The sequence below is a fragment of the Somniosus microcephalus genome, chromosome 1 (genome assembly GCF_052327205.1).
Source record: "Somniosus microcephalus isolate GS21.2 chromosome 1, FLI_Smic_1.0, whole genome shotgun sequence".
NCBI classification, from domain to species: Eukaryota; Metazoa; Chordata; class Chondrichthyes; order Squaliformes; family Somniosidae; genus Somniosus; species Somniosus microcephalus.
The window spans coordinates 134307502-134321457 of record NC_140987.1 but is presented as its reverse complement, the minus strand read 5'-3'; the positions used below and the strand labels follow the sequence as shown (position 1 = coordinate 134321457).

The 13956-nt window shown below is 44.2% G+C and overlaps 1 protein-coding gene across 6 annotated transcripts in view; it reads left to right on the top strand.

Annotated features, from left to right (window-relative positions):
- Positions 1-13956, top strand: part of vps13a (vacuolar protein sorting 13 homolog A) — a 631135-nt gene that overhangs the window by 246404 nt on the left and 370775 nt on the right. For all 6 annotated transcript variants that reach the window (XM_085985825.1, XM_085985842.1, XM_085985834.1 and 3 more), the window contains exon 26: positions 4172-4328. In XM_085985825.1, coding sequence (XP_085841951.1) covers positions 4172-4328 — 157 coding nt within the window. The remainder of the gene's footprint in view (positions 1-4171; positions 4329-13956) is intronic.

Here is a 13956-nt window from a genome sequence, read left to right as displayed (position 1 = left end):
ATATTCCATTTTCCCTTTCTTAATTAACCCCATTGTCCTCCTTTGTTGAATCCTAAACTGCTCCCAATCCTCAGGATTATTGCTTTTTCTGGCCAATTTGTATGTGCTCTTCTTGGATCTTATGCTATCCCTAATTTCCCTTGTTAGCCATGGTTGAGTCACCTTTTTTGTTTTATTTTTATGCCAAACTGGGATGAACAAACTCTGTAGTTCATCCATTCGGTCTTTGAATGTTTGCCATTGCCTATCCACCGTCAACCCTTTGAATGCCATTCCCCAATCAATCCTACCCAACTCGCTCCTCAGACCATCGTAGTTTCCTTTATTTAAATTGAGGACCCTAGTTTCTGAGTCAACTACTTCATTCTCCATCTTAATGAAGAATTCGATCATATTATGATCGCTCCGACCCAAGGGGCCTCGTACAACAAGATTGCTAATTAATCCTTTCTCGTTACCTAGCCTCTGACCTGCTCTTGTTGCCACAGTATTTATGTGGCTGGTCCAGTTAAGTTTCTAGTCAATGGTGACCCCCAGAATGTTGATGGTGGGGGATTCGGCGATGGTAATGCCGTTGAATGTCAAGGGGCGGTGGTTAGACTCTCGCTTGTTGGAGATAGTCATTCCCTGGCATTTTTGTGGCGCGAATGTTACCTGCCACTTATCAGCCCAAGCCTGAACGTAGTCCAGGTTTTGTTGCATGCGGGCATGGACTGCTTCATTATCTGAGGTTGTGAATGGCGCTGAACACTGCAGTCATCAGCAAACATCCCCATTTCTGACCTTATGTTGGAGGGAAGGTCATTGATGAAGCAGCTGAAGATGGTTGGGCCTAGGACACTGTCCTGAGGAACTCCTGCAGTGATGTCCTGGGACTGTGATGGTTGACTTTCAACCCCCACAACCATCTTCCTTTGTGCTAGTTATGACTAGCCAGTGGAGCGTTCCCCCCCCCCCCCCCCCAATTCCCATTGACTTCAGTTTTACTCGGTCTCCTTGATGCCACCCTCGGTCAAATGCTGCCTTGATGTCAAGGGTAGTCACTCTCGCCTCACCTCTGGAATTCAGCTCCTTTGTCCATGTTTGGACCAAGGCTGTAATGAAGTCGGGAGCTGAGTGGTCTTGGCGAATCCCAAACTGGGCGTCAGTGAGCAGGTTATTGATGAGTAAGTGCCACTTGATAGCACTGTCGATGACACCTTCCATCACTTTGCTGATGATTGAGATTAGACTGATGGGGCGGTAATTGGCCGGGTTGGATTTGTCCTGCTTTTTGTGGACGGGACATACCTGGGCAGTTTTCCACATTGTCGGATAAATGCCAGTGTTGTAACTGTACTGGAATAGCTTGGCTAGAGGCACGGCTAGCTCGGGAGCATAAGTCTTCAGCACGATAGCTGGGATGTTGTCGGGGGCCATAGCCTTTGCTGTATCCAATGTGCTCAGCTGTTACTTGATATCACGTGGAGTGAATCGAATTGGCTTAAGACTGGCTTTTGTGATGATGGGGACCTCAGGAGTAGGCCGATATGGATCATCCACTCAGCACTTCTGGCTGAAGATGGTTGCAAACACTTCAGCCTTGTCTTTTGCACTCACGTGCTGGGCCCCACCATCATTGAGGATGGGGATATTCATCGAGCTTCCTCTTCCTGTTAGTTGTTTAATGGTCCACCACCATTCATAACTGGTTGTGGCAGGACTGTAGAGCTTTGATCTGATCCGTTGATTGTGGGATCGCTTAGCTCTGTCTATAGCATGCTGCTACCGCTTTTTAGCATGCATGTAGTCCTGTGTTGCAGCTTCCCCAGCTTGGCACCTCATTTTTAGGTACGCCTGATGCTGCTCCTTCTACACCCCTTTTTGAACCAGGATTGGTCCCCTGACTTGATGGTAATGATACAATGAGGGATATGCCGAGCCATAAGGTTACAGATTGTGGTGGAATACAATTCTGCTGTTGCTGATGGCCCACAGCGCCTCATGGATGCCAGCTTTGAGCTGCTATATCTGTTCTGAATCTATCCCATTTAGCACGGTGGCAGTGCCACACAACACGATGGAGGGTGTCCTCCGTGTGAAGACGGGACTTTGTCTCCACAATGACTATGTGGTGGTCACTGCTACCAATACTGTCATGGACAGAAGTATCTGTGACAGGTAGATTGGTGAGGACGAGGTTTTTCCCCTCGTGTTGGTTCTCTCACCACCTGTCGCAGGCCCAGACTGGCAGTTATGAAGACAGATGCTGTTTCAGATAAATTTCCTTTGTCTTTGCTTTGGGTTTAAATGAATATGTAAATACTGCCCTAGGAATGTGGACTTTTGTGTGAGCATTCAAGTTTATCTGACTTCCTGGATAGGAGTCAACAACGTATTAATTTTAGCATTCCAGGTTTCTTCACCGAATGCCTCAAGCTTTCAAAATGAAAGCTGACTGAGGAAGTAAGCAAAGCAATTATCTGAAATGGTTAATCCCACAGGAGACCTCATGAAAGGAAAGCAAATGCCTTTTGATAAAAAAAAAATACCTGTGGATGAAAGCCGCCTTTTATTTTGCTTCTGTTTTGCAGTAGCTGCTGATCTTTCGTTTACTTAGTCCAAGTGTGTTTCTGTATCATGCTAGTAATGTAGAACTCAGTGGAGACAAAGGTATGTTCCACGTAGAATTGTTTAAAGACTCTGAAAAGGACTCCGTACTGTAATTCAAACCGTTTTATTACCAAGCTTTTAGCCATCTGTCCTACTATCTCCTTAGGTGGCTCAGTGTAAAATTTTGTTTGATAAAAGGTCCTGTGGAAGTGCTTTGGGATGTTTTATTATGTTAAAGGTACAATATAAATGCAAGTTGTTGTTTCAGAAAACGTTTTGTTCAGTATTGCATTGATCTTTATCTGCTCATTTTAATTTGCTTCTGTACACATTTATATCTTTTGGTTAATATGTTTGTAATTTACCCTGAAATACCGTTTGTCACTGTTTATCCATCTTTTGGAGAGGTCAGCAGTATGCCATAGGTAGAGGAACATCGTACAAGGGTAGATTGTGAACTTTGAGGCCTGCTGTCCCAATCACTTCACGCATTAGTTAAGTTTTAGTTCATAGAAACCACGGCCCTACCTTAATTGACGGTGCCTTTGTGGGGTGCATGAATAAACTGTTGCAAAAAAGATTGAATTACAGCCTATACACACAGTTACAATTACATCCTGCACATTGGAATTGGCTTAGTAGCTACCGAGTGCATCTTTGTAAGACACCATAGATCACATGAGATAATGTAGAGGGGTTTGGGCTTCATGGAATGTCAGATCTTTTCATGACAGATAAAAAGATACCACTTGCATTTATATACCTTTCACAACATTAGAATCATACAGCACAGGAGGCCATTCAGTCCATTGTGCCTCTGCCGGCTCTTTGAAAGCTATCTAATTAGTCCCACTCCTTGCCCTGTCCTCATAGCCCATAGCAATTTTCCCCCTTCAAGTGTATATCCAGTTCCCTTTTGAAAATTACTATTGAATCTGCTTTCTCCACCCTTTCAGGCAGTGCACTTCAGATCATAAACAACTTGCTGTGAAAAAAATTCTCCTCATCTTCTGTAGCTATTCCATCTCTACATTAGAGTCCTCTATATAGGTTGGTCAATTGATGCTTGGTTATGACGAGCTGCTCCCAATTATGTGTAATGTTTGTCTGGCTAACAACCTTTATCCTTCCCAGGATAGGTAGCCCTATTGGTACAAAGGCTACTGCCAGTGTAGGAGTTATGTGAGCCCCTTCACCATGCCTCATTGTAATCAAGAATAGTAAACACCTTGTGCATCATACCTGATCATTTACTAAAGCTACTGATGGCATTGCCTGCTCAACAAACTGAGTAAGGGAGAAAACCTGTACCACCTCTAGAAATATACACTCCTCCTTAGTTTTCCTCTGATGTTTATTGAGTGAGCATCTGGATAATTGAAATTCCCCCATGATAAATGCATGCCCTCTTGGCTGCAGAGTGGTACAAAGTAAGGGTGGAGAAAACCTATAAAAGGGGGAAAAGGGTAACTCAAAAGATGGGGTAATAGGATCCATCTCTTATTTATTACATGGTGTTTTTGTTTTAAAATGTAATTTACATGTTCTAATTCTGTTATAATTTTAAAAATATCTATAGATGTCACTGGGAATCTTTCGTCATGTAGAGGATACGGAAAACCCCGTATTAGAGCTGGAAATATTAGGACTTGGTACAGAGCTAAAACTGCGAACATATGATATGACTTCACACACATTTCTGAAAGAAGTCAGCTTAAAATGTCCAGAACAGACAGGTAAGAGGAAAAACTTGACAGTTTTCAAAAATTAAAATTGTATTAAACATTTAAATATTCTATTTTTATATATTACCAAATGTTAAGTTATGTAGTTTATGAATAGCCAGATTTATAAATGATGAACTCTGGAATTTTTGTCCATAATTTTCATTTTCTGACTTGGTTTTTCCCAGTGAAAATAAGTAATGAACACTTCCAGTTTGTTGAGCCGGCAGTGCAGTCAGTAGCTTGTTGTAGTAAGTTGGTTGGTATAGTAAAGGAGCCAAGTGCAATCATTCTGAGTACATTAAACTTGTTATTCAATTAAGCTGGACTGTAATAGAACAAAGGTATACATTTGATATGAAACTTCTTCATTTTTCAGTAAAGGTTGGTATATGTACAGTATGATATTGTCAGTTATCAACTCGGAGACATTCCCTTTTGGAAGTTTCCTCCCTTAGACTTCCTTTCCAGTTAAAAACACTGTCACCTTGAGGCCTGCCTTTCGTTCTCCTCGAAGAAGCTGTAGCACCAAACCTGCAATATAGTGCACAGAAGACTTGTAGCATCACCATGAAAATAGTTCTAAATATCAACCAGGGTAACAGGAAAGAGAGGTTGGAATATCCGGGTTGAATTCCAATTTAAGAATGAGGACACCATATCAAAATTAGATTATCTATCATTCTTTAATTGTTCATAACATAAGAAATAGGAACAGGAATAGGCCACTTGGCCCCTTGAGCCTGCTCCGCCATTCAATAAGATCACGGCTGATCTTGGGCTCAAAGCCCCTGCCCGCTCCCCATAACCCTTATCTTGCAAAAATCTGTCTATCTCCACCTTAAATGTATTTAATGACCCAGCCCCACTGCTCTCTGGGGCAGAGAATTCCACAGATTTATGACCCTCTGAGAGAAGAAATTCCTCCTCATCTCAGTTCTAAAAGGGCGACCCTCTATTCTGAAACTATGCTCCCGAGTTCTAGATTTCCCCACGAGGGGAAACCTCTTCAACCTATTCATATACTGTAATAGAATATAGTAGAATAACAAAGTAGTGCAAAAGTTATTTGGTAGTTTCTGAGGGACCAATTTTTTTCAGGATAACATAGAATACTTCCACATCAAAGCCCTTGTCATCTTCAGTTGTGATATAAAAGCACTTTTACTGTTCCAGGTTGCTGCATTACAGCTGGCCTCAAGAGTAACCATTTGAATTTTGGCCCATGATATGCTCATTGCACAAGTGCAACAGCTCTAATTTTCCTGATTGATCCTCCCTTGGAGTACCATAAGGAGATACATTCCACTGCCTGGTTTTGCCAGAAAGCAGTGGATTAAATTAGTGATCATACAATTTTTGAATAAAATACTTCCATTTAGCATTGTATAGCTTCTACATAGATAACAGTAACATCTCTACAGTCAGTTGTTACTAGAAATGTACCTTTCCTAAGATTAAGCCTCTGAAGATCCATGCTGTCAGTCAGAAGCTTTGAGGATAGATACACTGGGTCTGTCTGCCCAAATCTCCTGTCTGAGGTCATGATGGGTTAGTCTACACAGAGCCAAGAACTTCAGAAACAAAGTTGTCCATAATCTCTTCCTCCCAAATCCTGTAAAAGAACCATGGTATGAGGAATAAAAGGGAGATATACATATGGGATCCACTCCCTCTTAAGGAATCTAGAAAATCCATCCAGAGCTTACTGCTCTGTTGTCTGGGATCTTGGCTAAAACTGCAGTGGGCTTTAGTTTGGTTCAGTGGTAATGAGATATATTTGTGGTAGCCTCATTTTTTTAAAAGCCTATGAAAAGAGTCTATGAAAGGAGATTTTGCCTCCAGGAGAATATCAGCAACGTTGTTCTACTTGTCCATCAGATGTTGAGTCAATAGATTGGCTGGAATTGATCTGTTTGAATGCCATACCTGCATAACGTGGTCCTACCCTACTTGTTAATATAACGAACTGCAGTCGTTTTGTTAATCCATTTTTTTCACAACTTTGTTTTGAAGTTTTTTTTTTTTTTTTTATATAAAGTGTTTCACTGCTAGACATACAGTTTGCAATTTAAGTAGCTTATCTTGATAGGATTATATGGAGGATCTTGTACTGAGGCTCCCTGCAAGTGAATTTTCTGCTCTCTGCCTTTCCCTTCCCCACAATTCCAACAAGACGATCAGTCATTAGTGGAAGGAATTGAAGGGAAAAATAAAGGAACTATGTGGGTAACAAGAAATACATTCTGTGTTATTAATTTCCCCCACCGCTCCACAGGAACTTGAAGTCAGAGGGCTATTGCAGTCAAATGTTACATTCATAAAAAAAACGGTCTACATCCCAGAGTGGGTGGTATTAGACCACAATGTGAAATGGCAATTGAACTTTTTTTAATAGAAATAAAGTTACTTCAACAGCAGAAACTCAATTTTTTAAAGTTCACATAGTAAAATGAAAGATCTTGAAAAGAAAATAACTTTAGTGTGACAAACAAGAGCATTTGTTTGTAGGTCTTTTCTCTATATAGTGTGTAGGACAGCTTAAAAAGTAGCAACAGGAGTGGGCCGCTTAGTTACATCATGACTGATCTGTACCTCAACTCCATTTACCCACCTTTGCTCCATAGATTTAGCGTAGTTATGGAAAAGGACAAAGATAAACCAGGTGTAAAAGTTCTCAATTGGGGAAAGGCCAATTTTACTAAGCTGAGATGTGATTTCGCAAAAGTGGACTGGAAACAGCTACAGTGGGAGGTGTTCAAGGAGGAGATAGTGAGGGTTCAGAGCAAATATATTCCCACAAAGGAAAAGGGTGGGACTCCCAAATCTAGAGTCCCCTGGATGTTAAGGAGCATACAAGGTAGGATAAGGGGGGGAAAAGAAGGGAAGCTTTTGTCTGATATCGAGAGCTCAATTCTGCAGACAGCCTAGAGGAGTATAGAAAGTGCAGGGGTGAAATTAAAAAGGAAATTAGGAAAGCAAAGAGAAGGCAAGAAAAAAAATTGACAAGTAAAATCAAGGAAAACCCAAAGGTGGTTTCTAAATACATAAAGAGCAAGATAACCAAGGAAAGAGTAGGGCCTATTGGAGACCAAAAAGGTAACCTGCGTGTGGAGGCAGAAGACGTGGGTATGGTTCTTAATGAATACTTTGGGCTGGATTTTGTGAATGGAGGCGGGACTGCTGCTTGTCATGTCAATGTCCCGCCTCCATCCTTGCCTGACCATTCAGAGGGATTTTCCCCTGATTGAGCTTGTTAAGCCCACCCTGCGGGCTCAGCAGGCCAATTAGTGAAGAAGTCACTGACAGATCACGTCAACGTCAGACGTGCTATCTGTCAAGACTTCTTGAAAGAAATGACATTGACAACTCTGTGAAGCTGTCAAACACTGACATTCTCTTTAGTTTGATGAGTCTTTGAGGTGAGGACTCATCAAACATTGCAAATTTGTAAATTTCAGATGTCTGATGGATCGGAGGGTCCATCAGCCATTACCTGAAATTGACGAGCAGGATGTCGGCTCTCCCGATCCTCCGCGGCTAAAGGCTACAGAAGGAAAACAAGGTAAGTGAACACTTTCTTAAACTTATCACTCACCTTGCATACTTGCCACTCCACACTTGCACCCATCACTCACCTCAAATCTTACTTCCAGGTGCCTCCGACCACCGCAGACCTCCTCCACGTCTCCTCCAACCCGGCGGGGTTCTCCGAGGTCGGGAAGCCTTCACCTGTGAAGGTAAAATGGCACTAATCCTTTTTTCTATCTTTTAACTACCTGTTAACAGGCAGTTAAAAGGATTAAATGCCTTTCCCCCTCTAGGAGACGGGACCCGAAGCTGCACATCTTCCCGCCTCCTGGCAAATGGGCACGGAGGCGGGATGGGGGGCGGGTTTGCCATCCGCCCCAATTTCTCCGAGTTTACCGGCTGTCCCACCTCCATGCCCGCCCCCTCGGGGCTTGGAAAATCGAGCCCTTTGCATCTGTCTTCACAAAAGAGAGGGACGATGCAGATGTTGTAGTTAAGGAGGAAGAGTGTGAAATATTCGATGGAATAAACATTAGTGAGAGAAGAAGTATTAAGGGGTTTACCATCTTTGAAAGTAGATAAATTGTCAGGCCTGGATGAAATATATCCCAGGCTGTTTAGAGAAGCACGGGAGGAAATAGAAGCTCTGACCATCATTTTCCAATCCTCTCTGGCTACAGGTGTGGTGCTAGAGGACTGGAGGACTGCTAATGTTGTACCATTGGCTAAAAAGTGATGGACAGAATAATTACAGGCCAGTCAGCCTAACCTAGGTGGTGGGCAAATTATTGGAAAAAATTCTGAGGGACATGTACATTGTCATTTAGAAAGGCACAGATTAATCAAGGACAGTCAGCATGGATTTTTTAAGGGAAGGTTGTGTCTGACTAACTTGATTGAATTTTGGTAACAAGGAGGGTTGATGAGGGTAGCGAGTTTGATGTAGTGTACATGGATTTTAGCAAGGCTTTTGACAAGGTCCCACATGGCAGACTGGTCAGAAAAGTAAAAGCCCACGGGATCCAAGGGAAAGTATCAAGTTGGATCCAAAATTGTCTCAGTGGCAGGAAGCAAAAGGTAATAGTTGACTGGTGCTTTTGTGGCTGGCAGACTGTTTTCAGTTGGGTTTCGCAGGACTCAGTACTAGGTCCCTTGCTTTTTGTGGTATATATCGAAGATTTTGACTTCAGTGTAGGGGGCATGATTAAGAAGTTTGCAGATGATAAAATTGGCCATGTGGTTGATAGTGAGGAAGATAGCTGTAGACTTCAGGAAGATATCAGTGGACTGGTCAGGTGGGCAGAAAAGTTCCAAATGGAATTCAATCCAGAGAAGTAATGCTGGTGGAGGAGGGCTAACGACAATAACAACTTGTATTTATATAGCATCTTTAACGTAGTAAAACATCCCAAGGCACTTCACAGGAGTGTTATAAAACAAAATTTGACACCGAGCTACATAGAGCCACATAAGGAGAAATTAGGGCAGATGCTTGGTCAAAGTGGTAGGTTTTAAGGAGCGTCTTAAAGGCGGTAGAGAGGCGGAGAACTTAGGGCCTCGGCAGCTGAAGGCATGGCTACCAATGGTTGAGCAATTAAAATCAGGGATGCTCAAGAGGTCAGAATTAGAGGAGTGTCGATATCTTGGGGGGTGGGGGGGGGGCGGAGATTAGAGATCGTGAGGGGTGAGGCATGGTGAGAATTATAAAATCGAGGTGTTGCTTAACCGGGAGCCAATGTAGGTCAGCAAACACAGGGGTGATGGGTGAATGGGACTTGGTGCGAGTTAGGACACGGGCAGGCGAGTTTTGGATGACCTCAGGTTTATGTAGGGTAGAACGTGGGAGACCAGCCAGGAATGCATTGCAATAGTCAAGTCTTGTGGTAACTAAGGCATGGATGAGGGCTTCAGCAGTATATGAGCTGAGGCAGGGGTGGAGATGAGCGATGTTAGAGGTGGATATAGGCAGTCTTGGTTATGGTGTGGATAACAAGGCAAGGGAATACACAATAAATGGTAGGAGACTGAAGTGTAGAGGAACCTTGGAGTGCATGTCCACAGATCCCTGAAGGTGGCCGGACAGGTAGATAAGGTGGTTAAGAAGGCATACGGGATTCTTTCCTTTATTAGCCAAGGTATAGAATACAAGAGCTGGGAGGTTATGCTAGAACTGTTAAAACACTAGTTAGGCCACAGCTAGAATACTGCGTGCGGTTCTGGTCACTACATTATACGAAAGATGTGATTGCACTAGAGAGGGTACAGAGGAGATTTACGAGGATGTTGCCAGGACTGGAGAATTTTAGCTATGAGGAAAGATTGGATAGGCTGGGCTTGTTTTCTTTGGAACAGAGGAGGCTGAGGGGAGACTTAATTGAGGTGTATAAAATTAAGGGGCCTAGATAGACTTAATTGAGGTGTATAAAATTGAGGGGCCTAGATAGAGTGAATAGGAAAGACCTATTTCCCTTAGCAGAGTGGTCAATAACCAGGGGGGCATAGATTTATAGTAATTGGTAGATGGATTAGCGGGGAGTTTGGGAGAAATGTTTTCACTCAGAGGGTGGTGGGGGTCTGGAATGCACTGCCTGAAATGGTGGTAGAGGCAGAAACCCTCATCGCATTTAAAAAGTACTTGTATATGCACTTGAAATGCCGTAACCTACAAGGCTATGGACCAAGAGCTGGAAAGTGGGATTAGGCTGGGTAGCTCTTTTTCGGCCGGCACAGACATGATGGGCCGAATGGCCTCCTTCTGTGCAATAAATTTCTATGATTCCCTTGATAACGTTGCCCAACACAAATGTATCAATCTCAGTCTTTAAAATTTCAATTGACTCAGCATCCACAGAATTTTAGTGGAGCCAGTTCCAGATTTCCACCACCGTTCGTGTGAAAATGTGCTTCCTGATTCACTCCTAAATGGGCTAGCTCTAATTTTAAGACTATGTCCTCTTGTTCTGTATTCCCCATCAGAGGAAATAGTTTCACTGTATCTACCCTATCGAATCCCTTTATCATTTTAAACACCTTTATTAGATCACCCCTTCTAAACAGAAGGGAATACAAGCCAAATTTATGCAACCTGGTCCTCAAAATGTAACTCCTTAAGCCCTGGTATTATTCTGGTGAATCTGCACTATCCACTACATCAGTGTTTTTCCTCTCTCATTACCTTAAAGCCTGTTTCGTTCCCTTTTGACTCTAATAATGTCTATGATTTCAGCTAAGCTTTTTGCTTCTATTCCAATAACTTTATTAATCCTGCTCTCCTTTATTCTCAAATTGTAAACTTCCCCATTCCTGGTGCCATATTATTTTTGATCCATTTAACCTCTCCATAAATTAGGAGAATGCCATTCCTTATCTATAGCCTTTCCTTGTTTGAGATTCCTCTACTGCCCCAAAAATGTAAACCATTCCCTCTTGCAGCAGCCCTGCAGCCATGTGTTGACCTAACTGATCTTCTCCTTAATTTGTGCAATGCACGACACAAGAAAAAATCCAGAGATTACCATCCTAGAGGTCTTGTTTTTCAATCTAATACCAAACTCCATGGGGCAGAAATTGACTATAGCCCCGTTTGGGGTGCCAGCCTCGCCAGGGCGCTAAAAGTATCGCCCCGGAAGCATTTGCGGCCGCCTGCCGGAAATTCAGTAGTAGCGCCCCAAAGGGAAGCGCGGCGCTGCTGGAGGCGCCCCGCATCCCTCTTGGCCCCTGAGGATCGCAAGTGCCGGCAAAAGAGCCCGGCACCGAAAAGTGCCGGTCTCTTGGAACGCAGCCGGCACTCCGCTGGGGGCGGGGGGGGTTCAGGAGGCCGGGGACGGGCGCGCAGGCAGGTGCTGGCAGGCAGCCAACAACAAAAATGGCCGCCCCGCACCTCGCCTTTAATTTGCGCCTCCCCCGCCGCAGGTAGGCCCCCCTGAACCGGTCGCACATAGCGTCCGGCGGTAAATCAGGGGGCGCTTCCAAATATCGCGGCCGGGGTGTCAGTGGGGCGCTGCGCACACCGATGACATCATCGGTAGCGGCGCAGCGCTAACGGCTAGTGCCACCACTAGTGTCCCGCGGAATTTAGCGGGAGGCGTGGGCAGTGGCTTGCGACCCTCTTAAGGCGCTAACGGGTGGCGCAGCCAACTGAATTTCTCCCCCCATATGTCTGTCATTGGTTCCAACATAGATCTTGACTTTTGTCTGCTGTCCCTTCCTAAAAGTTTTGCACCTGTTCTATGATATGCCTTGCCTTCACCAGGGAGGCAACGTACCACTTGAGACTTTTGGCCACAACTGCAAAGAAGTCTGACTGTACTCTTGATTAAAGAAACCTCCCATTCCTACTACTTTCATGTTTATGTAGTCTCTTTGCCTCTCACCTGCCTGGGTTGCCCCTTGCTTCATGGTGCCATGGTATTGCCCAAAACTACCAGTGTCACTCTCTGCCCCATGCTTGTCCAACACTATGGCCTTGGTATTAACATAGAAACATAGAAGGTAGAAGCATAGAAAAATAGGAGCAGGAGTAGGCCATTCGGTCCTTCGAGCCTGCTCCGCCATTCAATATGTTCATGGCTGATCCTCTATCTCAATACCATATTCCCACTCTCTCCCAATACCCCTTGACGCCTTTTGCATCTAGAAATCTATCTATCTCCCTAAATATATTCAGTGACTTGGCCTCCACAGCCTTCTGTGGTAGAGAATTCCACAGTTTACCACCCTCTGAGTGAAGAAATTTCTCCTCATCTCAGTCCTAAATGTCCTACCCTGTATTCTGAGACTGCGACCCCTCGTTCTAGAGCCCCCAGCCAGGGGAAACATCCTCCCTGCATCCAGTCTGTCTAGCCCTGTCAGAATTTTATACGTTTCAATGAGATCCCCTCTCACTCTAGTGAATACAGGCCTAGTCGACCCAATCTCTCCTCATATGACAGCCCTGCCATCCCAGGAATCAGTCTGGTGAACCTTTGCTGCACTCCCTCTATGGCAAGTATATCCTTTCTTGGGTAAGGAGACCAAAACTGCACACACTACTCCCAGGTGTGGTCTCACCAAGGCCCTGTATAACTGTAGTAAGGCATCCTTGCTCCTGTACTCAAGTCCTCTTGCAATGAAGGCCAACATACCATTTGCCTTCCTAACTGCTTGCTGCACCTGCATGTTTGCTTTCAGTGACTGGTGTACAAGGACACCCAGGTCCCTTTATACATCAACATTTCCCAATCTAACACCATTTAAATAATATTCTGCCTTTCTGTTTTTCCTACCAAAGTGGATAACTTCACATTTATCCACGTTATACTGCATCTGCCATGTATTTGCCCACTCACTCAGCTTGCCTAACTCGCCTTGAAGCCTCTTTGCATCCTCCTCACAACTCACAGTTCCACCTAGTTTCGTGTCGTCAGCAAACTTGGAAATATTACATTAAACCACCATCCCCCCTCCGACATGCGCGAGAGTCGGGTGGGTGATTAAAATGTAAGAATCGGCCAACCCACCAACAAACCGATGCCAACGTGACTGCCACAATTTTCATGGCAGCTGTTAATGAGTCCAATGAATATCCCGCTATGGAGAGGTGGGAAGCTCAGACACATTTAAATCAAGGTCCTATGACTCAATAAGGACCCCAAATTGAATTTAAATACTGGAGCATGAGTTTCCCACATGTTGGCCAGGTCGCCAGGAAAATGGAGACGGAATTGGCAGGATGTTTATTTAGGTGCTTCAATTTGAGTTCCCACATGCAAGCTTCTGCACTCGCAGGTGCTTCCTCAGTTTCTTGTGGGCTACAGTTTTGTTACAGTACTTGGCTTGAGATAGTGATTTTGAGACTCGAGTTGGTAAGGGAGAAGTCCATTATGTGTGCTGATTGCTGCAGTGTTCTGGACTGATTAAGAGGAGCACCAGCAGCAAGAGTGAGCTGAGGAAGGAGCTGCAGGTGGACAGCAGAGAAGGCTGCAACAGAGGGGCCATACTCGCAGAAAGCCATCAACACCAAACAGGATGTAGAGGCAGTGGCTCAGTTTCCTTGACACTGGAGGAGCAGTACCTTAGGAGGCTCTGGATGATACGGTAGGTGATCTCCGACCTCTGCAGCCTTCTAGAG